The sequence below is a fragment of the Meles meles genome, chromosome 15 (assembly GCF_922984935.1).
Source record: "Meles meles chromosome 15, mMelMel3.1 paternal haplotype, whole genome shotgun sequence".
Classification (NCBI taxonomy): domain Eukaryota; kingdom Metazoa; phylum Chordata; class Mammalia; order Carnivora; family Mustelidae; genus Meles; species Meles meles.
Window position 1 is genome coordinate 35,329,038 of NC_060080.1, and position 23,307 is coordinate 35,352,344.

The 23,307-nt window shown below is 58.3% G+C and overlaps 2 protein-coding genes across 3 annotated transcripts in view; both read right to left on the reverse strand.

The window, feature by feature from the left end:
* KCNIP3 (potassium voltage-gated channel interacting protein 3) overlaps nucleotides 1–3,296 on the reverse strand; it is a 72,753-nt gene extending 69,457 nt beyond the window's left edge. The window contains exon 1 of one of the 2 annotated variants that reach the window (XM_045980025.1): nucleotides 3,223–3,296. Coding sequence is in view for 1 of the 2 variants with exons in the window: in XM_045980024.1 (XP_045835980.1) it covers nucleotides 2,713–2,811 (99 nt within the window). In the remaining variant the exon portion in view is untranslated. Of the gene's footprint in view, nucleotides 1–2,712; nucleotides 2,842–3,222 lie in introns of those variants that run through there. The other variant, XM_045980024.1, reaches the window with a different exon arrangement.
* A 6,159-nt stretch (nucleotides 3,297–9,455) lies between these two features.
* Nucleotides 9,456–22,171, reverse strand: PROM2 (prominin 2). The gene is made up of 24 exons (XM_045978681.1): nucleotides 21,829–22,171; nucleotides 21,173–21,222; nucleotides 20,582–20,778; nucleotides 20,366–20,486; nucleotides 20,017–20,080; nucleotides 19,641–19,730; nucleotides 19,163–19,362; nucleotides 18,738–18,812; nucleotides 17,913–17,976; nucleotides 17,526–17,685; nucleotides 17,082–17,234; nucleotides 16,007–16,130; nucleotides 15,794–15,885; nucleotides 15,594–15,678; nucleotides 14,668–14,814; nucleotides 14,078–14,149; nucleotides 13,194–13,286; nucleotides 13,005–13,058; nucleotides 12,624–12,704; nucleotides 12,343–12,411; nucleotides 11,508–11,597; nucleotides 11,173–11,279; nucleotides 10,746–10,820; nucleotides 9,456–10,533 (listed from the first exon to the last, which is right to left on the reverse strand). The coding sequence occupies exons 1-23, from the start codon at nucleotides 22,070–22,072 to the stop codon at nucleotides 10,757–10,759; spliced, it is 2,496 nt and encodes an 831-aa protein (XP_045834637.1). The 5' UTR covers nucleotides 22,073–22,171; the 3' UTR covers nucleotides 9,456–10,533; nucleotides 10,746–10,756.
* Nucleotides 22,172–23,307: the final 1,136 nt, after the last annotated feature.

The window sequence follows — 23,307 nt, forward strand, 5'->3', positions numbered from 1 at the left end:
AAGATGGGGGTCCTTTCCTGCGGCCCTGGATCTACTACCCGGAAAGGGATCTGTGGCTGGCTTGTGGTGATACGGCTAAACCAGGGGATATGGCTAGGGATGGGGTCTGTTTACTATACTCTCACTAAAGGTTTCAGGAGGAACAATGGGCCACAAAGCCATGAAGCCAGCCTCCAGCTGGGATGGGGCACTTTCCCAGCTGCCGGTGACAAGCAAGCCACTCTCTTCCAGGAGCTCCCCAGGCCCCCACCAAGCCCTAGAGAACTGGGCTTTGGAGTAAAATGGAACAGGGTTCAGATTCTATCTGTACTACTTCGTAGCTTGCAATTTAAGGTAGACCTCCGTTTCCTCATCTGTAGAGTGGGATATAGTACCAAAGGCTATCTCAGGGGCTGCCCTGGGGGTCCAGGGAGATAATGCAGGTATAGAGGTTCCCAGTTCATGTCCTGGACCATGAAGACATCAATCCCCAAAGACCTAGGACAGTAGCTAGTGCCTGCCCCCAGGAGACCCGTGATTCTGTTTGTTCCTTTCCCCTAGGAGCTCCCGGAGTTCAAACTAAGTACGCTGCTCCCTCTCTGAGCCTCAATGTCTGTAGAAGGGGAGGTGGTGTTCCCACCCTCCTGGGATGTCCCAAGGATCCATAAAGGACCGGGTAGTGCACAGAGAGGCCGAGGGATTGAACACCCATGGGGTGTCACTGGGGGCAGCTGCTGACCATGACCGACAGGCAGCTGAGGACGCATGAGTTGGGTCATCCTGTTTTCTGAACTGCAGTCCTTGCTGCCACTCGAGAGGATTTTTTTCACCAATCCCCCTGCTGACCTTGGTGAGGGGCCCAGTGGCGGCTTCCTTAGGACCACTGTCCCTACCTGGCCCAGCACCAGAAGGTGTGGGACTTGCTCGTCTCTGGCCGGCTCAGCGCCAAGAAGGCCACCAGCAGGCTTAAGGCGCAGTGAGATCCACTGGGGCCCAGGAGAAAGTCATAGGGGTACGGAGGGCATGTATGGGATCACAGTGGCCAAGGAAAGAGCCAGATACACCTGCGGGACTCGAGCCACACCCTCTGCTCACCAGGTGGGGGCAGGGAGTGACCTCTTGGCAGTTAGGGAAAGCGGAGCAGAGGAAGGAGGCTTGTCTCCTGGTGGGTGGATAGATCGGGCTGTGTGCAGCCATGCGCAGCCCGGGTTTAGAAGCGCCTGCCTCTGTGTGTGTGCTGCCAGCTGTGGGCATAGTCACCGGGCATGCTCGTGAAGGGCATGCTCACACGGGTGTGCGGATGCCCAGGACCCATGCTGGCTGGGGTGGGCGTGTGAAGCGAGCGCATGAACGGACGCCTGGAACCAGGCACACGGTTTCTCTCTTTCTGCCCTGGAGGTTGCTGGGGAGACTGGAGGTGGCAGGAGAGAAAGCACCTTTCAGTGGGCCCCATTGCCAGGCTGAAAGTGTTTCATGCCATCAACCCCTCTGCTAATCCTCCTGGCACCCCTGGGAGATGGACCAGACAGGGCAGGGGTCGCCCAGGCTCTGCCGAAGTGTGGCCTGGAACCACCGGACTCTGGAAGCAAGCTGACTCTGGGCTGCTTGTCCTTGAGCATGAGAAAGAAGCAGGAATCCACCTTTGTGGGGGTGGGGTTTGAAGGTGAGGGAGACCGAAGGATGACAGCCCTGTATCTAGTCTTCCTTACTCTCGAGACCTTGATTTTATCTGAGATTTGTTTTTGTTTTTTGCCTACTCCAGTTTCTACTTCCTGCTGCCTACACGTGCTGGCTGGAGCTCCAGCAGCCATGTTGGACTTTAAGGTAACCTCAAGAATGGGAGCCAATGAGACAGATGGAGCCTGAGCCCCTGCTGACCCAGGGGCCCCCGTGCCAGCCTTCTATGTCTTCCCTCTGGACTTCTGCATGAGACAGAAACGCAACCAACTCGTTCAAACCACTGTTAGCCGGGGCGTTCTGTTATGAGCCGCCAGATCTAACCTGATGCTGCTTCTTCCTTCCCAAACAAGACTATCCCAAACACGTGAGAGGCTTGCAAGGCATCCGGACGGATTCCCTGAGTGCGAGCTGTAGTCTGGGAACCGGCTTATTTTCTTTCCTCTCCCTCGTTCTTCACTAAGTCTTCAGCCTTCCCAACAGCCTGTTACTATTTCCTGAACGCTGTCCCGGCATTTTCCTTTGCCTTTTCTCTCTCCAACCTCCCAGCCACCCAGCGGAGTGGAGTATACATTCTTTTTCAGGGGTTCAGGGCCCTTTGGGAAGTGGTGTGTTCATCTCCTGAATGATTAAAAGCAACACTCATTGCCCAGCTTTTAAGCCTAAGGCACCCGCTCCCAGCACTCAGCCTTCCCACACCTCGAAGGGCTGTGGGCCCGGTCTCAGGGTCAGGGTCAGGGTCAGTTACTCTGGCACTTGCCCCAGAGACCGGACAGAACTGCACCAGCCACATGCCTGACTCCAAGCTAACTCCTCCTCCAACCACCTTCTATCCCACAAACACCTAACGCCTCTCGGGTCCAGAGGGGGCCCCCCCGGATGTCCAGCCTCCCAGACAGGACACCCCAACACTTACTTTTTCAAAAGTGACCCTACAGGGGACGACAGCACTTGAGATCAAAGGAGGAAGCACAACAGGGCTCCCTGGTCCAGGGCCACCCTCAGAAGCCCTGGCTCCGCACCCCTGGGTGAGCCCCCAGCCCCGCCAGCGCCTACCTTCGCCCGATGCATCCTGGGCGCTGAAGGAAACTGTTGCCGGCCTCCCCTCTTTGCAGCTGAGAACAGGACTGCCTGGCCGGCTGGCAGCTGCCTCATGTTTGCTTGGACCCACACGTAATTGTTACACGGGCGGCTCCTCGCCCGCCCCCTGCCCACCCCTCCCGCCCCGCCTGCTTCTACCCGCTCCACCCCTTCTGCTCTGCCTCCTGCCTCTTTCAAGCCCTCTCCCTCCCTCCCTGTCTCTTTCCCTCTTTCCCTCCCCCTCCCTCCCTCTCCCTCCCTCTCTCCCTCCCCATGCCTCTCCAACGGATTCTCGGTCCCCTTCCCAGGTTCTCTGTCCCACTCTCGGTATTAAGGGTTTCTAATCCTTCCCTCTGAGCCTGTTGAAGCCCCTTTGCCCGGCTCTTGGCTGTGCCCTCTGCTCCCGCTGCTGAGCTGGCGGCTGCTCTCTCTGCCTCCCCCGCTGTCTGTCTCTTCCTCTAACACACACACTCTCTGCTCCCCTACCTCGGTCACAGGAGGGTGGAGTGGTGGGTGCAGAGAGCTTCCACTGCGGGGAGGAGAGCTCCGATCAATGAGGAATTCAGAGGGGTGGGTGGGGCGGGGGAGCTTGGAGAGCCTCCCCGGAGGCAGTTCCAGAACAGGCCAGCCCCTCCCCTCCCTGCTGCCCCCACAGACAACCTCAGGCTGGCTCAGTCAAGATGGGCTGCAAAGAAGGATCTGGGCTCCTCCTAAGCCTGGGGTCTTCTTGGTGTCCTTCCGGCTGCCCTGCACACATCCTCTGGCCACGCCGGTGCTGGGCATCCTTTCTGGGGACATCATTCTGGGTCTCTGGGTGGAAAATGGCCTCACCGATGGGAGCTGCCGGAAAGGGTGAAGCTGCCATGGCCACATTACTTGGGTCGCGCACAGGGGTCCTTCCAGCTGCTTCATCTGTCCCCCCACCCTCATCCGCCTCCCTCCCACATGGGGCCTTGCAGGGGGGAACCCTCCTGCACTCCTTACACCCCTAGGGCACCCTGTCCCTCCAAGGCCTGTTATCTGTCCCCACCTGGGTCTGAGGTTGGGACCACATTAGGGAGGCTGAGGGACCTTGCCAGATCTCCTGGCGGATGGTGGTGCTGGAGGAAAGGGGTGAGGGGCCCTGAGTTTGGGAGGGAGATCCTTCCTGCCCCTTGGGAGGCCAGACTCCTAACCATTTGCTCAGCCCTGGGAAACCACCCAGGAGCCAGGTGCCCAAAGCCTCCGCCAAGTTTCCCTTTTCTGCACCCCGAGGAGCCAGCCTGTGCCAGTGGTTTCCATGGAAACAGAGCCTGAGACACCCCCCTCCTTTACAGCATGCACGAGAGAATTTGCACCCCCCCCCTTTCTTTTTTTTGAGCCAGCCAATGAGCTCCAACTTTCAGATCCTCAGGGGAAGAAAATAGTCCGGAGTTGTGCACCCACTGAGGCAAGGAGAACTGTTTCCAGGGCAGGAGACAGGCCGGGAGGGTCCTATCCTGCTGGACAGGCTGGACCTCACGCTGGGAGCTCCGGAAGGAGGGTGAGAAGCTGTTGGTCAGAAGCCAAGCTCTCTGAGGCCAAGTCCTTGCACACTGGCCACCTTTGCTCTTAGCAAGCTCCCACAAGCAGGGACTCACTGAGCATTCTGTCTTCACAGCCGCCCTGGGAGGAAAGGGTCACGATCTCACTTTGCAGATAATGAAAGTGAGACCCAAAAAGGTTAAAGGATTTGCCCAGGGTCATGGTCCAGAAAGTAAGGAAGCCAATACACACTGCCTGGCCCTTTCATCCCAAAGCAACCATGCGGATAAGATCCCACCCTATCTCCCACGTTCCATACATCAGCTAGGAAACGCCCACCACACCTCCAGGATGGCCTGACTCCTGGCGTGGTGTCAGGAAGCTATATCCCAAAGAAGCAACTCCCCAGACCAGCGCCACCCTCTGCAGAATCGCACACCCCCCCAGCTACTTGGGACACCCCCTGAACTTGCAGTACTCAGGATGCTTTCTTCCGAGGGGAGGAGTTTTGAGCTGTGACAAAATAGGACAGCTGCCCTTCCCCGCCAGGCCCCATGTCCCATGGGCCTTGGGGACCTGCCACCACAGCTGCCACCAATGAGATGTCCCTCATATGACCCTTCTTTGGGGTATGTGTTCCCCTGCTGTGATCCTTGCCCCACTACAGACCCCTTCCTGCCTCCTTCCAGACCCCATACCCTCAGGGCTTTTCCAGAGCCCCAGTCACTCCCAGTCTGGCCCCCTCACTGGGCCCTTGGGGGATTCAGGAAGGAGAAAGGGCAGGAGGGAGTGGAGGGAGAGGAGGCCAGGAGCAGGACTCCTCACACGGGCCTCAGTGGGGCTGACAGGCCCTGACAGTGGTGTGGGCCTGTGGGCATCAGCAAGCTTTCCCCAGAGGGAGTCTGGGAGTTTCCAGATACTCTTTGGCAGTGTATCAGACCCAAAAAAGTTAGGAAAGGCTGCAGGAGAGCCTCACCTTGTGGGCTGCATACACTTCAGCCTTATGGGTTTCAGCTGCGGTTTCCCTCACACTGGGGGACAGAAGGGAGAGCCCCAGGATGGGAGTTAGTATATGTGCTGCCGAAGCGAGCACCCAGGATGGGAGTTGGAAGGGGGAGATGAAGGGATCCTTTCAAGTCTGAAAGAAGGTTGTTTCCTTGTATGAACAACATCTGAGAGGAGGCAGTGGTGAGCACGTTCAGCTGCCTGAGGGCTGTCCTCTCATCCTTCCTTCGTGAGGGGCCCACAGCACCCCCACTCACGAGTCTTAGGTCTTCTGGACCTTCGGCCATTGTTGCTCACTATCCTCTCCACTCCAGGCCCAAGTTCAAATTCCTCATCCTCAGGTACTCCAAACCTGGCTCCAAGGAGCCCCGAGTCTCTCTTTTTCCTGGGTCTTTTTTGGGGACCCTAGCTCTGCTTGCCCCTGTCCAAATGGTGCAGCGGGGAGAGAGAGAGATCCTCAATACGATTTCCGGGTTTGGGTCCTTGCCCCACCAAGAGCCTCTGCCTGTGAGGGAGTCCCCTCTGGGTGGAGAGGACATGAGGGATCCCCCTTCACAAGAGCTCAAGAAACCTCTGGGCCCCCAAACAGCCTTCCTCTGCTTGCCACGGCCCTCGGGGATGTCACCATGGTGCTGGGCAGCCCAGCTATGGGATTGGAAAGTCACTGTCACTTTGTGTCACCTACTGATGCTTGAATCTCTTCTTCTGCCTGCCCTCAGGTGGAGGGATAGACAACGGGCAGGCCTGGGGAGCTGCTTGGTGAGGGCACATGACAGTTCTCCAACCCTTCGCCTCGAACACAGGGTGCCTGGTGGGGTGCGGCCTGTAGGCCACCCGGACCGGAGCTGCCCTGCACCTTCGCTCTGGTGTGGGAGGTTTCAAGCTACAACTCTCGCTCCCACAGGCCCCTCCACGGGTCTCCAGGGCCTGCCTGGCCACCCCCATGACTGGGCTGTTTCACGGAGGCCTCAGGGCACCAAGGAGCCTGGACTCCCTGTGGCAGCTCCAGCCTCTGTCGCTGGGGTCTGCTCATGCTTCAGGCAGCCTCCTGGGACCCAGCCTGAGAGCCCACCCGACCCCCTCACACGCTCCCTTGCGTGGGCCAGCAGCCCCTTCCTTGGCTCTGCCCACACAGCAATTAGCCTGTCCCCGGCTCTCTCGAGTGTGCAGGTAGAGGTGAGACATCAGTCCACCCCATTTCTCAAACTGCAGGGGACACAATGAAGCTCTCTGAAGCCTCCTTCCTTCAGGGCTGCAAGGGTGGGGGACCCAGCTCTCCCCTTGGGCTCCACTCACCTCAGAATCTCCCTCCTCTAACTTCAAAACCTGCCTCTCGGGTATCCTCAGTGTGGTAAGGGTTCAAGCCGCCTAAATCCTGCATCACTTGTGGGCAGAGGTCAGCTCTCAGCACACAGCCCCTCTTCCTTCCCCGGGGTGCTGCGGTGTCTGGGCAGCATCTGCAAGATGGGGGAGTGCTCACTGCTCCGAGTGGCCCCACCAGGAAAGGCAAGGGAGGACTGGGGCCCTTCCGGGAAGAGGCTTCGATCCAACAGGACATGGGGGGTGGGGTTTGAACCAGGCTGGCCACAGCTCCCAGTTCAAACCCTGGGGTTTAGGCCTGGGGAGATAGGAGAGCAAAGTGGAGAGATCCTGACTCTAGGAGGCTGGAAAAGAGGGATACTGTCCATGGCACCCAGAGCTGGAACACAGGCTAACCCCAGAGATACCACCGGAAATGCAACCATCATCGGTTGATGGTTCTGGGTACACTGTGCCCCTTCTACTCAGCTCGTATCCGGTCTCTGGGCCTTAGTTTTCTCAACCATAGGTAGGAGAACAGTGCTTGCATCTGAGACAATTCACGGGAAGTGCTTAGCACACTTCCTGGTTCATTCCCAGAACTCAACAAATGTTAACTGTCTTTGTCCCCTCGGGTGGCCTGAGTGGGTCTCTTCCCATGCAGCCCTTCCTCTGCACACTGAAGCCAGCTGGAACTGCCCTGGCCACCTGGGACCTCAGAAGGCCCAGCCCATGTGGCGTTTCTTTGGCGGAATCTGGCAATCATGGCCCAAGGGGCCTTTGCTCGGGATGGCCAGCACCTGGCATGTCCCAGGGCCTTCAATCTGTCATCCCTGCTGCCACAGGGACAACAAGGACACTTGGATCAAATCTCCTTGGAGACAGGGCCTTCCTCCCACACAGCCCTGGGGAATAGAAACTGGCAGCGTGCCCAGAAGGAAACCTCCAGAGTCACCAGAACCAGAGGACCTGAATCCAAAGCCTGGCTGGGCTTCCACTTAGGAGACCTTGACTCTGCCCCCAAAAGCTTCATTTGCTCAAGAGTGAAACAAGCATGAAAAGCCCCACGGCCTTTAGGGAATGTCATGAGAACAGGTGAGAATGTGACCACAACGGGGCTTTGTTATACACATTAAAGAAGATGAGCATTTTAGGATTCCAGCATTTTAAAACTGGAAAAATATGTAATATATTTTTCTCTGTGGCTATTTTTCTCTCTCTCCCACCTGCAGAATGCCATCCCCATCTCCATATACCAGGGCCTACAGTGATACTCTCCAAACCAAGCTCCTTTGAACAGTCAGTGTTCCTTTAGCTGGGTGAAGGTCTTGGATCTTAGATTCAATGAAAGACAGCCTTTCCCACCCAAGTCATGGGTGGGTGGAGGGGTGGAATCAGTTAATTTTGCAGAACAGCTACTTCTGATCACGGTGCACTAGGTAATTTGACCTAAATTCCCAACTAAGGACAACTTAAAAGCTACTCAAAATATATATATTTAAGTTTGATTGGAGGTATCAGAGAGTAAACAAGAGGAAGGAATCAAAGGGCTAAGATCTGGGAAAAGAAGGAAATTCAGGGATATGTGCGTGATATTTGGAGCTACTTTCTCCCCGGGAGGTCTGCTGATGCCAGAAGACATTACAAAGGTGCGGAGCAGAAAGCTGTTAGAGGTAAAAACGGGGCCTACCAAGAGGAGGGGCATCTTTCATGCTTTGAGTTGGGACCCCAGAGGAATTCACTCCCAGAATACAAATGAACTGGAAATAGATCAGCATTCCAAGGGACTGTAGATCACTCAGTCCTGAAACTAGATTAAAATAATCCCAGTTTGCTGGATCCCAAGCCATCCACCAGATGTAAACATAACCCTCGAGATGGTACATACCTTCATCCCAAGCCTCAGATTATTTCTATAGGTTTTCAGATGGAATGTGTGGCGTTCAATCAAAAATCACACCAAGTACGTGAGAAGACAAGGCAAAACCAACAAAAACCAAGATAAACAACAGACACAAGAAACAGACTCAAAGAGGTTCCATATTAGGAGGTCATTAAATTTTAAACTAACCATGTGTGGTATGTTCACATAGAGAAAGGATACGGTGGAGAACTGGAAATTATTTCGTAATTGTTTTCTCAACTTTTATCCCATCAATTTCATTCTTAACATGCAGGCGCCACAGTTCTCCTGCATAGGGCAACAGATGAGAAACAAGCCAAAAAAGCTTTGGGAAAAGCAAAAAAAACAAAAAAACAAAACAAAACAAAAAACAGTTGTGCTTCATTCAAGGATGCCTGGTTGGAGTGTGCTTGGAACAGTGACAGTAGGTTGTGTACACACCATCCTAATTTCTAGTAGCAAATCTGTTGCTGGCTTGTAAAATGCAATGCCACATAGACACCCCCTGAAACTCAGCAGACTCTAATCTTAAAGGGCTTCACACCTTTGAACAGGGACCCATCTCCCTCCTCTCTTATACCTGCCAAGACCCAGCTCAGCCCGTGGCCCAGAGTAGTTGTGGCAGGAAAAAAAAAAAAAAAAGAATAGCAGCATCTGAGGATTTTTGTTTCATGCCAGGCTCCTGCCAAGGGATTTCCGTGCAATGTCACATTTTTCATAGCCCTAGGAGGCGGTCATGACTATTCTCTCCAATGGAGAGACTAAGGTCTAGGGAACACACAGAACATGTCCAAGGTGTCCTAACTTTCAAGCATTAAAGCTGGAATGTGCAGCCAGGCCTGCCTGCTCCCAGAGTGGGTCCCACTCCCCATCTGCTGATTGCTGCGGTAATCCTGGATATCCACGGCCAGAGGAAGCCTTGGATTCTCCTCACCAAAAAAACCTCATTAAACACCAGCTGCATATAGGGCCCTAGCCTGAGCTCATGTCAGAGATCCAAGGCCAAGGCTTAGGAAGTGAGAACACTTTAATGGATCTAAGGTTTTGTCCATTTCTTCTCTCTCCTCCTCCTTTTCCCTGTTTCTGGAACTCAGCATCCAGCATTCAGAGAGCACAGGATGGACTAGGCCTCGTGCGTAGGATAGAAAGAGGAAGGGCACAGTACAGAATCCAGTTGTGGCCACCAGATCTCTCCTGGGAAAGCTGGATGGGGGTTGCCAAAGAGGCTACCTTCCGGGGAACCAGGGGTGACCACCCCCACTCTGGCCCTTGTCCCAGGTCCCTTTCCAGGGAGCCAGTGCTCAGAGAAGAGCTGCAGGACAAAGCACTATTTCCGACCCAGGATGTGGGCGAGGAGCTCAGCCTTCAGTCAGGCCTCCCTCACCCCATAAGGTGGCCAGAAATCCAGGCCAGGGCCTGTGGAGGGTCCAGCTGCCTGGGCAGTGGAGGGCTCGAGGGCCATGAGGCAGAGCCCTAGCAGCCCCTAGTCTGTTTGGCGGTTTTGCCTGATTGGCTTATTTGGGCAGGACGAATCCCTGGGTACCAGCAAGGTAGTGGGATAAGGTAGAAAGGGGTCAAAGCAGGGAAAATAGTTTCCCTGTGGGGAGGACGTAAGGGCTGGGGCAGAGTGAAGCTAGAACAGGTGGGCAGGTCAGAGGATGAAAAGGGAAAGGAGCTTGGAGGAGTGGGGGGTGACAGGCAGATAGTGACAGAATGGGGTTGGGCAGGGCCTCTGTCTCATCCACGGGGCTGAGGAAGGGGTTCCAACAGGTGGAAAACAGGATCCTCCTGGAGCTAACGTGTTTCAGCAAGGAGGATAAGGGACCGATACGTGCAAGAATCCATCGATCCTTGTAGCTCAACCGAAGTTAAACGTGCTTTTGAGAATGACAAAAGGGGTTCATCAGCAGAAGGGGGGAAAAGAGGCAACATGGGGTCAGGGAACTGGAGCTGAAGGATAATCCAGGCCTGATGCTGGTCTGGGCTCTAGGCAAGAGCAACGGAAGTCCTCGGGTCCAGGGCAAGTCAAAGGAGGAGGAAGGCAGGCAGCCCCAGGCATCACCTAGCAGCCAGCAAATACCCCTGTTCTGGAGGAAGAACGGGGCGGGTGAGCGGGTGAGGAGAAGGCAGGGAAGGCAGGGCTCAGGCCGGGTGGGCCAGATCCAACACCGGGCCAGACCAACCAATCCCAGAACCCTCCTGCCCTCTTGGGCCCTAGAGACCCCAGATCCCAAGCCCTTCCTTCCCTTCCTACTCTCCACTCCCGGCGCCAAGGAATGAAGGGGGTGGGGACACTCACCCACTGGGGTCCTACAGCTTCAGGGAGGTGACCCGGGGGATGTGGAAGAGCTGAGTCTCCTCCGAGCTAGTGGAGCTGGGACATCGCAAAAAGAAAGCCAGTGAGCTCCCAGGCCTGGACCCTCGGCCCCGACACAGGGATAAGCCCAGAGCCCTGATCTTCCCAACGCAGAAACTCTCCAGGGGTAGGAAGAGTTCCAAAAAGCTGTGCGTGGCGGGATGTGTTGCAACAAGAAGGCTATGGGGCAGACATACAAAAGAACTTTCTGGCCCCAGAGTTGCTCAGAGTGTGTGACTCCTCAGGGCTAGGCCTGGGCCTCCTCAACGAGGGAGGTCTCAGGAGGGGGTGTGGGAGGGGGTCAGTACCCAGCGACCAGGACTCTTTCCCGGACCCCTGCTGTCCCCCTCAGTCCTGGCCACCTCCTCACCTGAGGCGTTTCCAGTTGGGATGGAAGTGTTTGGAGGTCTTGGCAGCAAAGACGATGCTGGGGATCAGGAAGAAGGTGCACCATGCCAGGCAGAACCAGAAGGCATTCTAGAACAGAGGATGTGTGGTCAGCTCACTGAGGCAAGGCAGCGACTTCTTCCTACCCCAAGGCCTCCTGCTGACTCAGTGAGGGGCACAGGGATGTGTTCTCAGAGCTGAGCCGTGATGGTCCGGTGGGCAGGCCCGGAGGCAGGGCTCCTGCTTCCCCTCAGGCCCTGCTCATGCTGTCTTGGGGGCCTCCACATCCATGAGCCCTGAGGAGCTGGAGGCGCTCACCCAGGGGTCGGCTATCATGTCACACAGGATCACACGGCTGTTGTCCAGGGCTCCGGAGAGAGGCTGGCAGGTGGCAATGCGCTGAGTCACCTGTGGTTTCAACAGGAGGCAGGCACATGGAGAGATACTCAGACGTCTGGGCATACACCCCACACACAGTCAGAGAAGGAGGGTGACCGGACAGAGGTAAGTCCAGGGAACCAGTAGGGAGCCTGCTCACAGCTGTGCAAAGACATGTGGATGCAGGGACACAGAGAGGAAGACACGCTGACCCAGGGTCATCGCTCTGCTCCTGCTTTTTCCATCCCATTCACCAGCCTATATTAAGCCCCTACTGTGTGCCCAGGACTGTTCTTTAGGTTCACACCTTCACTGGAGAGGCCCCACTTGTGGTGTGCGTGCCCACACCCACGCACCACCCACATGTGCCCATATACACACATGCTCGGGGCTCAGCACAACCGCACCCACCCCATGTGGGTCCTGGACGGCTTACAGAGGCCATGGCCAGCACAGGCCTGCAGGAGGCAGGCCGACTGGAGAGCTGGGCCAGGGGTCCACGTGAGGAAGGGCATGGGGGCAAGGCTCTAGAGAGCCATGGCTGGCCCACTTCACACTCAGGCCCCAGAGAAGGGCTGCGGCCGAGGCTGAGTAAGCAAAACCTCGCCAGGAAGAGGGGTGCAGAAGCCTGATGCAGAGTTTGGGTTCAATGCTGAAGGCCTAGGGCACCCCCATGGGCTTGGGCTCTAGGGGACAGAGGAGGGATGCAACAGCGTGAAGATCTGGTGGCACCGGGAGCCTGCTTGAGGCCAGGAGGGCCTGGCCCCCGACTCACCTCCTCTCTTACCCAGGCCACGTACTGGGAGAAATAATCCACTTCCCGAGTCAGGAAACACTCACTTTCCTGCAGGAGAGAGAGGAGCCCATGGCTGGGAGGGGTCCCAGGACTTAGCCCCCACCACCACCCATGCCCGGTACCAGCAGGACAGACTGAGCTGGCTTTCCTGGGAGCCATGGTAAGGGGACAGGGGAGAGAAGAAGCTCCAAGTGCATTAGCAGCTCAGTCCACCTCTGACTACGGGGCAGCCCCTGATCCCTGTGCCATGTCCCACTCACATTCCTCAAGATACTGGTGGCCCAGGTAGGCAGCTCTCCTTTCAGGTAAGTGACCTTGTCCAAGACCCCAGAGGTCTCCATCTGGGGGAAGGAGAGAGGCTTGACTCAGCGGTTGCTCAGTCAGGGAGCAGCCAAGCATTCATTCACCCATTCATTAATTCAACGTCTCACACACACATACTCACCTTGGGATGGGGGCATTAGGCCCTAAGACACAGAGGCCAAAGATGGTGGTCTTTAAGGATCTGTCCATCCCCCATTTCTTCCCACCCCCATCATCAACCTGCATGGGGACTCGGCAGAGTAGATGAGATCCCAAACCAGCAGGGCCCCTCTGCTGCCCACCTGCTCCACCCCACCGTCCCCACCCCCATCAGCCACCTGGAGATTTGGGGCTTCGGATGCCAGGGCCCTGACCGTGAGGTTGAGCTTGGCCTATGGGGGAGAGGGCAGGGCTGGTTAAGGGAAGGGATGCGCAGAGAAGAAAGCTTCCTGCCCCTCCCTCCTCTTTTACCCCTCCCCGCCTCTCCTCTTCCCCAGGTTCCAGGCTCCCTGTGCCTCCAAACTTACCACGAGGCTCCCCTGGGGGAGGACCTTCCCCCGATAGAGGTTTTTGAGTTCTTGGGCCTCCTCCTGCAGCTGCTGTCCCAGCACAGAACTGCCCTGAGGGGAGACAGAGATGAGAAAAGCGCTCTGCCAGGGACACGCCAACTTCTGCCAACATATTCTTTATCAGCTGTTCAGTCAGACATACTGAGAAGATGTGGAAGGTGCTGGGCTCGGGGCAGAAAACCGAGGCCTCTTTAAGCTCCTGGCCCCGATCCAGGTTTGGAGGCACTAAGCCCGAGTTCTAGGTCCACTGCTAGCTTACTAGGTGCCCCTAAGCCCGCCACACAGAGGTGGCCACATGCACGGCGGTGGCATCTCCTAAAACAGAAAATACTCCTCACTCTACCTGTCATGTGCACTTGGTGTGGAGTCAATTTAAGATCTAAATATTTATAAATGCAAAATGTTATATTTTTTTTCTAGTGGAGTTTAAGCTTCTCGACACCTAGTCCATAGCACTGTCCTCATGCCTGTCCCAGCGGCTCCCTGAGCAGTGTGCACTTAGAAGCCCCTGCCCCGCTGTGTGACATGAGACAGTTACTTCATCTGGTCTGAGGTAGAGGAACGTCCACTTTACAGATGAAGAAACTGAGGCCTGAAGACACTGAATGACCTGCCCTTGACCACACAGTCTACTGGAGGTAGAGCTTGAGTCAGAACTAATACTGCAAAACTCTTAAGCCCACCCAGGGGACCCAGGGCCTCAGCGCTCCCTGGTGGGAGCCCCCCCATCCCCTGCCTTTGCCTTCATGCCCCTCCCCAGTCCAAGCCCACCCAACCTCTCCCACCTCCCAGCCTTCTCTCTGACCACTGCCTGCCCAGTGGGGCCCCTGGTCCCTTCTCACTTGGGTCCGGGCCAGTTCCTCCAGCTCCTGGGCCAGCGTCTCCACGTTGGTGTTTACCACGGGCTTCTGGATCTGGAGACAGATAGGAGAGGCCAAGAGGGAATGCATTGTGGCTCCCGCAGCCCTCAAATTCCCAGTCTATTCAGAAGTACCCCTCACCAGCTAAGTCTATTGTGACACAGGGGTCACCGTGGGTTTGACCTGAAACTGTGAAATATATCAGGAATTTTCTGTTAGGATAGAAAAGAAAAAACAAAACAAAACAAACCAATGAGGCGCCCTCTGGTGTAACCCAATGAAGAGGCCACTTCCCACCAGCATTCTCCACAGCAGTGGGTTCAGGACCAGGAACAGCGACACGTGCTGTGGGGTGGGAGCCTGTTCATTCAGACCAGGGCACCGGGACAGGCTGGAGGCACATGCTGTGCAGACAACCCCCCACAGGAAGAGACCCCCCAACCCCTAGGGACATGTAGAAAAGTGGAGGGAATGTAGAGGGCTCTGATGACACAAGACACCACCCATCAGCCCAGCTCCTCGGGGAGCCCCTCTGTCTGCCTGGGTCTGGCCTTGAGGGGCTCCCTGCTGACCTGAACAAGGAAGCTGGAATAGTGGATTTTCTCGAGCCCACTGCTCTGTAGGGCTTCCAGGTCCCGGTGGGCGGCTGGGCTCAGCAGGTCCAGATTCTTCATGTCTACTTTGAGGTTCTGCAACTCCTGCTGCAGCTTGGCAGTGTACTGAGGGGCATGGGGGGAGGACAGCGTGAGGGCATGCTCAGTTGCTGAGCCAGGACCCCAGAGCTGCTCTCCAGGGGTTGGAGTCACCAGGCCCTCAGGGCTCTCCCCTTGGTTATCCAGGGCCCCCATCTTGGATATTTCCAGCCCCAGACAGTTTCCCAGGAGGCCTCTGTTTTTCACCTGCCCCCACTCCAATCCACCCCCACCAAGACCTAGCTCTGTGCCCGCACCTATCTGGCTAGTGGACAGCATGCAGACTTTCCCAGGCCACCACTATAAAATAGCTTTCCCTGGCCCACATTTATGGCTACGGGAGCTCAGCGGAGGGCCCCTGGTGAGACCTCCCCCAGGGACTCACAACTCGATCACCGTTGTTTTCACTGTCACCCCCCAGCCCCAACTACCCTACTACCACGGCAGCATCCTACCCAATGCCTGTCCTCAGTCAGGACATGCACACCTCAGCCCCGCCACTCACTGTCACCAGCCCTTCCTGCTACAACCTCAGGTGTGTTCAGTTCTTTCTGGAGCACAGCGCTTGGAGCTGTGCCTCCAGGCACTCACCCACCCTCCCACACACCCTAGAAACCATCCTGGGCTCTGGCCCTGGGCCAGGCCCTGAGCTCGGCCCTGGGGCCTCTGCCCCAAGGTGTCTCCAACACTCTTGCAGACTTGCAGACTTCTCAGGTTCAGTAAGATTGTCCCACCACAGAGGCAAGGCCAGAGGAGGGAGGATTCTGCAGGAGGCATCCCCACAGCCTTCTAGAAGGTTCCCTCACCTGGCTGATATTCAGGTGTTTCTCCAGGTCATAGGAGTCACTGAGCTGCAGGACGCTCCAGAGCGCAGCCCCTTCCTTGCACTGACTGGGGAGAAATAATGGACACCAAAGATGAGAGAAAAGGACAGCAGGGAGGAGACCGACATCTCCTACCTCAGCTCCTTCCCACACTCTGTCCCCAGCCAAGGCTTCCCACTCACTGATAGGCCAGGAGGATACTGATGTTCTTCTTCAGGCCAAGGAGCTGAGACAAGTTCATGGACGGGGGCAAGTTCCCCGGGGTGTCTGCAAACTGGAAACGGGGCAAAGAGAAAAGGGCCCTGAGCAGGCTGAGGGCAGGGCCCCCCCAGTTTCCCTAGAGCGCAATCCCCTCCACCTCCCTCAGGGCCCCAGAACAGGACAGGCAGGGTCACCTTGTAGAGCTCCTTGCTCTCCCAGCTCTGACACACCAGCGTCTGCACATTGCCACCCACCAGGAAGGTGGCAAAGACAAGGAGGATGAGGGGAGCAGCGATGAGGAAGCTGAAGCCCACACCTCTGGGGAAGGCAGAGGGATGGGGCTGAGGTGGGAAAGAGGAGGCCAGCTACCCTCGACCGCACACCCTCTGTCCCACCACGTGGCGGGGGCGGCCTGGGGTCTGTCGGCCCCAGGACAGAGCCCTTTGAGGACTCAACTTCCTAGGGCCAGAGGGAAGAAGTCAAAACTGCTGGTTGTCCCCCTCCCCTGCCCCCGACTCCCACCTCTCACTGACACCCTGGCTGGCCCTGGCAGCCTAGCTGCTTTGCTCCGAAGAGACAGGATGGCCGGCCTCTGAGCCTAGGGCACATGCAGGTGACCAGCTCCAGAGCTCAGCCCTCAACAGAGCCACCTGGCACAGTCGGGGCCACAACTTAGGGGGCTGAATGGGGCCAGTGCTGCTGATCTGTAGGGCTTCTCTGTGGGATAGGCACAGCCCCAAGCCAGGGTCTGAGGCTCGGAGAATAGAACAAGGGCTAGATTTCAGCCTCTACTCACCCCTTTGGTCAGGCACCATGATGCAGTGGCCAGCCTGCACAACTGAATGAGGCAGCCCCAGACTTAACCATCTAGTGCAGAGGGCAAACAGAGTCTAGCTCTACTGCTGCCTCCTACTGGAAGTGCTATCTAGATGCTGGGTTAAGAAGGATTCTGAGGCCACGTCTGGCTCAGTGGAAAAGAGTGCCCACTGATTATGATAATTGTCAATGGCATGGAAGGGGGAGGTGCCTCTTATCTGCCACTCCTGCTCTAGTCTAACCCTTTCACAGAGATGAGGACGTGGGGGCCCAGATGGGTTAGTAATTGGCCCAGAGTCACCCAGTGAGTTGGTGCCAGAGCCTGAAGTAGAGCTCAGTATCTCGACTCCCAGGACGTTCTCTTGTAGTCACACTAGAAGCTGTCCATGGGCATGAGAGGAATGGGGCTGGCCCAGTGGAAGAGACTCTTACCCTGCCCCCAGCCCATCTTACATCAGGAGGACGCGGGCTCCAGCCTCGCTCTTGGCTTCCGAGTGGCTGGGGTCCTCCCTGGCAGATAGCCCCCAGATGCCCAGGTTGAGGCCCAACAGGTTACAGACCACCACAACCAGGACTCCGGAGCACAACACATAGCCCCAAATCCACCTGCCACAGAGAGGATGGGGTGTCACTGAGAAGGGAGGCACCAGGATGGGGTGGCATAGGATCTAGGGGCTGGGGGGGTGCCCACGGCTCCTGTGGGGTCCCCAGGTTCACGTCCCAAGGGCCCATAGCCAAAGCGGAGACAGAGGCCCAAGGAGTAAGGGGTCTTGGCTGAAATGGAGGCAGATGCTCAGTATAGCCGGGGGTTGGTTGATGAGGGCTGGGAGTCCGGCCCAGTGTGGCTGAGAGGCTGGGCTGCCTGTCCCACCCCCAAGCCCATGGGCTCCCGGGCACCTGTGTTTCTCGTATCTCTGCACTTCCTGCAGGTAGGGGCGGCTTCTCTGTTCCACCTCCTCCAATGCCTGGCTCCAGCGAGCGGCTGCCTCCCACCCTGGGAACTCTTCGGCCAGTGTCTTCAGCCCTTCAGGCTTCTGGGCTACCACCTTCTTCAGCTCTGCCCCAAGCAGCAGAGACTTATGGGAGGGGGAAGGCACCCAGGAGCCCAGGGAGGAGACGGATGGGCCGGAAGAACGTCTGAGACCCCCAGAGAGGGCCCACTCTCTGCCCAGGCCCAGATGGAGGACAGCCTTATCCCTCCACCCCTGCCCCCCCACCACCACACCCCACCTCCTCTCCACGGGCCCCTCTGGTGGGAGCAGCAGGCCCCGGACAGGGCCTCACCTTTGACCACATCAGCCATCTGCAAGGCCACCAGGAGCGGGAGGGCATTGAATGTGCTGTTCTCCTGCCGGGACAAAAGTGGCTGTGCCTCCTGCTGTCCACCCACAGTCCCAGCTTGAGGGACCCTTGACAGCACGAGGCCCAGGGGAGGGAACCCCTTTCAGCGCTCACAGCTCAAGAAATCAGGAAACAGACCCTTTGTTCTCTTGGTAGATGGCTTCTTCTCTGCTTCCTCAGCCCTGCCTGACTCAGTTCCCCAAAACACTGCTCCTGGGGGACCCCTCCTGTCTCTCCCCACTACTGTCTTCTCCTTTACCCATCCTGCACATGATGCCAGGCCTCGCTCCCCGAAGTCCAGCTCCAACCTTCCCCTCCCTCCTCAGCTCCCCCATTCCCTTCCTCCGGGACCTTCAGCTCCAGCCACCCAGCACAGGTGACTCACCATTTCCCCAACTCTGGCATTTTCCAGGCCCCGGGTCACAGGGGCTGACTCATGCCGCACCCTCCCCCACAGCCCATCTGCACCGAGCTGCACCTCCAGGGCCCGGCTGGCATCCTCGCTCCCTGGCCACGCCAACCCCCACCACCTCGAGGGGCCCAGCTCTTCCTTCTGGCTTCCGGGCCTGCCTCCCCCACCAGACTGCACACACTCCAGAACCCTCATCATGAGCCCCTAGCTCAGGGAGCCCTGTGGTAGGGAAGGCCCTGGTTTGACCCAAGTCTTAGGTTCAACTGGGTTCCCACCCCCAAAGGGGGAAAATGAGGCCCCCTCACTTGTGAGCTACGAGGTCTTGGGGAAGTTGGGTAGAATGGGCAGGCACTCACCTCCTGGACCATGCTGGAGAAGTTGGCCTCTGGGACGCCCTTCAGCCGATACAGGACATCGTCCACGGGGGACACCTGGAATGGGGAGAGGGGGTGGTATGACAAAGTCCATAGAGAGGCCTAAGGGGGAACCCAGACGGAGGATGAGAGGAACCCTCAATGTCCTCACACACAAAACGGGGACCCCCCCCTCACTAGGGGGCAAGGAGAACTCAGGGAGCTAAGATACAGGAAGCCCGCAGCACAGCACATGGCCCAGGAAAGCTCTCTTGCCCCACTGCCAGGATGACCACATCATGAACCCTTGCTGTGTGGGGAGGGGAGGGGCTGCCCGAGGAAGGGGATCCGGAGTCTGCCTCAGGAAACACCCAGGGATTCTTGGAGTAGCAGGCAGAGCAGCCCCCTTCCGTTCAGGAGGTCCTCACCTGGTGGAAGTCAGCTCCCAGCTCCAGGGCACGGGCTCGGCTCTGGGCCTCGGTGCAGCCCTGGCAGCCCGGCCCCTCCAGCAGGGCGAGGAGGCGCTTGCGGCGCTCCTGGACGGAGGGCTCCAGGTCCTGCTGTCCCTTCCGCAGCTCCACCAACGTGCTGTTCAGGGCTTGGAGGTGATCCACAGAGACCTGCAGGGCTGAGGGACCCCCTTCTGGACCCTGCCACCTCAGAGGCCTTGTGGGAAATAGAACCCCTCCCCCTTCCCCATCCCCAGGGAGGTGGGTCAGGAACCTCTGAGGTTAGAAGGGAGAATGCCCTAGGGCATGGGCAGCCAGGCTAAGGATCCTAGCTAAAGCCATGAGGAAGTCATGGGAGGGGCCTGCTGCGGAGGCATAGGGGATCCTGGCCTGGGTGAAGGTGGGGCCTGCCCTCAAGCAACGCCCGCCCCCACCCCCCGCCTCTGGTCCCACTCACCCTGGCCCAGGCTGTTCACGGAGGCCAGCATTTCATATACGGTGCTCTTGAGCTGAGTGTGGATCGTGCTCCCAATGCTCATGCCGACCCCTGGAGAGCACAGCATGGTCTGCAGGACTGGCCCCCAGGAGCCTAGGGGCCCTCTTCACCCATCAGTCCAGCCTCCCCAGGCCCCACACTGGGTTCTGCAGGGTCGCTGGCTTCTCGGTCCTGCAGCACAGCGATGACTGTGCTCCCTAGCTGGGCCCCATCCCTGCCTCTTCAGGGGTGTGGCCAGGTGGAGCCCAGGATGAGAGGATGAGAGGGCCTCCCCAAGACAGGCCGCAGCAGGTGGATCCACAGGCTGGCCCATCTGTCAGCCGGCTGTATCCCTCACCATCCAGTTCCTCCAAGACTTGCTTCTGGGGAAGGGAGAACTGCTGTGCCACGGCCTGCAGCTCCTAGGCAAACACAGGGTCATGAGACTGCTCTCCCCCTGTCACCTGACAGGCCCCCCACCCTCCTCCCTTCCCCAGCTCTCTCCGGGGATGCCCCACACGGCAGCATGGTCATCCTGAAGATGCCCAGCGTGCACTCATGTATTACAGCCACTCTCCAGCAGGGGGCAGTCAGGGGCTCATTGAATGGGGAGCCCTTTCTAATCTGCAGGTCCTCGCACTATTCTATCTTGCCAGGGGCTGGTCCTCATGCGGGCTTGCCAGGGTGAGGGGTTACTCAGTACTTACCTGGGGGACATCAGAGACCAGGCCCCGGAGGCTGAGCAGAATCTCAGGCACAGCCTCCACACTCGGGCCAATCTGTTCATGTGTGTGCTGGTTGGTGACAAAGGCACAGACCACACCAGTCCTGCAGGGACGGGGGAGGACGCAGGGGCTTGCTGGATGCCCGCGGGCACCCTGGGCCTCAGCCCACCCCTCCCGCCTGGCCCCAGCGCCCCTCACAGTAGCACGAGGGTGGTCAGCAGCAGGAAGGCCATGAGGGTGCCTCGCTCGCAGGCGGTGGCCTTGTGCTCCGTCTTCACTCGGCCTCCACAGCGCCGGCGGCAGCAGCAGAAACACAGGCCAGCAATGGGCACCACCAGCAGGTAGATGCCAGCGATCACCGCACACGCCACATAGCCCGCCTCATACCGCACCACCTGGGCCAGGCAGCAGGCATGAGGGGCTGTCCTGACTCCTCTTGCCCGATGCCACAGAACATCCCCAGAAGGGGAGGGGATGCACACACAGTGGGCACTTTGCACACATCTCCTAGAACCCATGCAAGGTGCATGGTGTCCTTGTGATTTACCAGCTCTAAACCAGGAAACCAAAGTCCGTGTTTGCTCCCTGCAAAACCCAGGGCCCGTTAATGGCAGAGAGCTGTGGTTTGAAATTAGGTCTTCCAGGTCTTCCAAGTACAGTGCTAAGGGAAGGGGGGAAGAGATGCCTGGGATCCCACCCTGGGGGACACCCAGCAACGTAGGCTGAGCTGAGGAGGCCCCTCATGCTCACCCCTGAACTTCCTCCCTCCGCCCCGCCCCCAGGGCTCACCTCATCCACCTTCACGGAGGCAGGCTCATTCAGCAAGGTCTTTACCAATTCTAAGGAAAGAGTCAAACTGGGGAGGGGACTTTTGAGGACAGCCCCTGCCCACCCCTGTGCCCACACCCACTGCCAGGGAGAGGTGGGATCTCTGGAAAGGCTCCTCCCACCACCATGACACCCTCGGAGAAGCCCTGGGCCATCCTGCCTAGGCCTCAGTGCTGCCAGGGGAGGGAGTGGCTGAGGGGAGGCCTGGTAAACCCCTCCTCCGGGACCCTACAGCTAGGCCCTGCAGTGGAGAAGCTGCCAGTCTGGTGAAAAGCAGAGGGCCTAGTGGTCCTTTACCTCAAGAGGCAGGGGACAGGCTGGGAGGGACAGGGCTGTAACCCCTCTTGGCCCTCCCACTCCTCAGCACCACCAGACCCAGGGAAAATCTCAGCCAGGTCTTTGACAACTTCTAATGCAAGTTTTTCCACTTGAGGGCAGACAAACTGAGGCTCAGAGAGGAAAAAGGAGTTGCCCAAGGTCACGCAGGAAGGTCTCAATGGGATGCCCTGGGGCCGCGGGGTCTTCTGGGAAGGACGCCGGGGGTTAGGGCAGGCAGCCCCGCCGTGGAGTGGGGACCCACCAGCTTGGAGGCCCACCCGAGGGAGGGGCGCACTCACCGGCGGGGAAGGGGTTGAGCTGCACCACGGACAGGAAGCGGCGCACCGTGCCGTATAGGGGGTTCAGGGCCCCCGGCGGGCGGACGCGAGGGGCCAGCCAGTGGACCCTGGCCGCCGGGGCGAACGCCAGGCGCTGTGCGCTGCCGAGGGACCCGCAGTCCGCGGCCCCCGCCCCCGGCAGGCTCAGCCCCAACCCCAGCCCCAGCCCCAGGAGGGTCGCCAGGAGGCCGGCAGCGCGAGTCATGGGGTCGTCCGGGGGGCTGAGGAGCAGGCAGGACAGGGCTCAGGCAGCCGGGCGTGCGGACAGAGCGCGGGGCAGGCCGTGCATCCTTCGCCAGCCTGCGTCCCCACGGCTCTCAAAACCGGCCCAACAGGTTTGGGCTCCTGAGCTACCTGGGCGCCCGCCCGCTGCGCTGGAAGAGCAGGGGCGGAGGCCTGGGGTAGGGGGGCAGGGCCTGGCCTGGACCCGCCTTCCGCGGCCTGGGGTGGGAGCCCGGGCTCAGTCTCCCCTCAGCGGATCCTCCTGGCAGGGCCGCCCCCGAGCTGGGTAGGGAAGACACCTCCAGCTCTGGATTGCTTAGAGTGGCCCAGCTTCAAATATTATATTCCATACCCAGACCCAACAGCCCAATCTGGGGCTGGGAAAACAGCCACCCAGTGCAGCCCTGGCCCAAGGGGTGGCAGGCAGCCCAGACTCAGGAACCGGGCTCCTCCCCCAGCTTCCTCTGGGGCCGGCTCTGTCCCTCGGGTCATGCCTGCACCTGCTGAGATCCAATCTGGAGCAGAGAGGCTACGAGGCTTCACCCAGAGGGGCTCTCAGAGGAGCCACTGGGACAGGTACAACCCTCCGGAGGGTGAATCCCGGCAAAGGTGTGCGCTCTGGCCCAGCAGTGCCCCATCCCGTTCTCATCACGGATAGGGCGGGAGATCTGTCTCCACAGGTCTCTGCCTTGTCAGTGGCTGTTTGCCCGACACCCAGAGGGTGCCCCGGGCTGAGCAGGTTGTGAGGAAGTATTGCTAAACGGTTGGGGGATGTTTCTGGCAGCATTATTCACCATACGGAAACTATCCCGACCGCCGCCACCACCACCAAGGAAATGGGGAAATGAGCATCCCACCAGACACCCAGGGAGTCTCTAGAGAAAGTGATGTGGAAATTGCTCTCTTGACTTGAAAGATACTCAGTGCTTTAAGGGCAAACAGCTGCTTGCAGCACAGCACGGACTGGAGGTATAAAATACTGACCGTCCGGGTAGAATCACAGCCTTTTTATATTCTAACCTGCTCCTCTCTACTTGCTAATCTCTGTGCAATGAAATGTGTTACTTGTGTTCACAGAAGGATCAGAAGTTTGTCAGTTTCCACAGCAGCCACATCTTCCACTGGGAGCCCTGGAGGGAGTGACCCCTAGGTCTGTGACCCTTAGGCGGGGTTGGGGGAGGGGCACGGAGATTCCCAGGTGCTCCTGAGGGGTGGGGT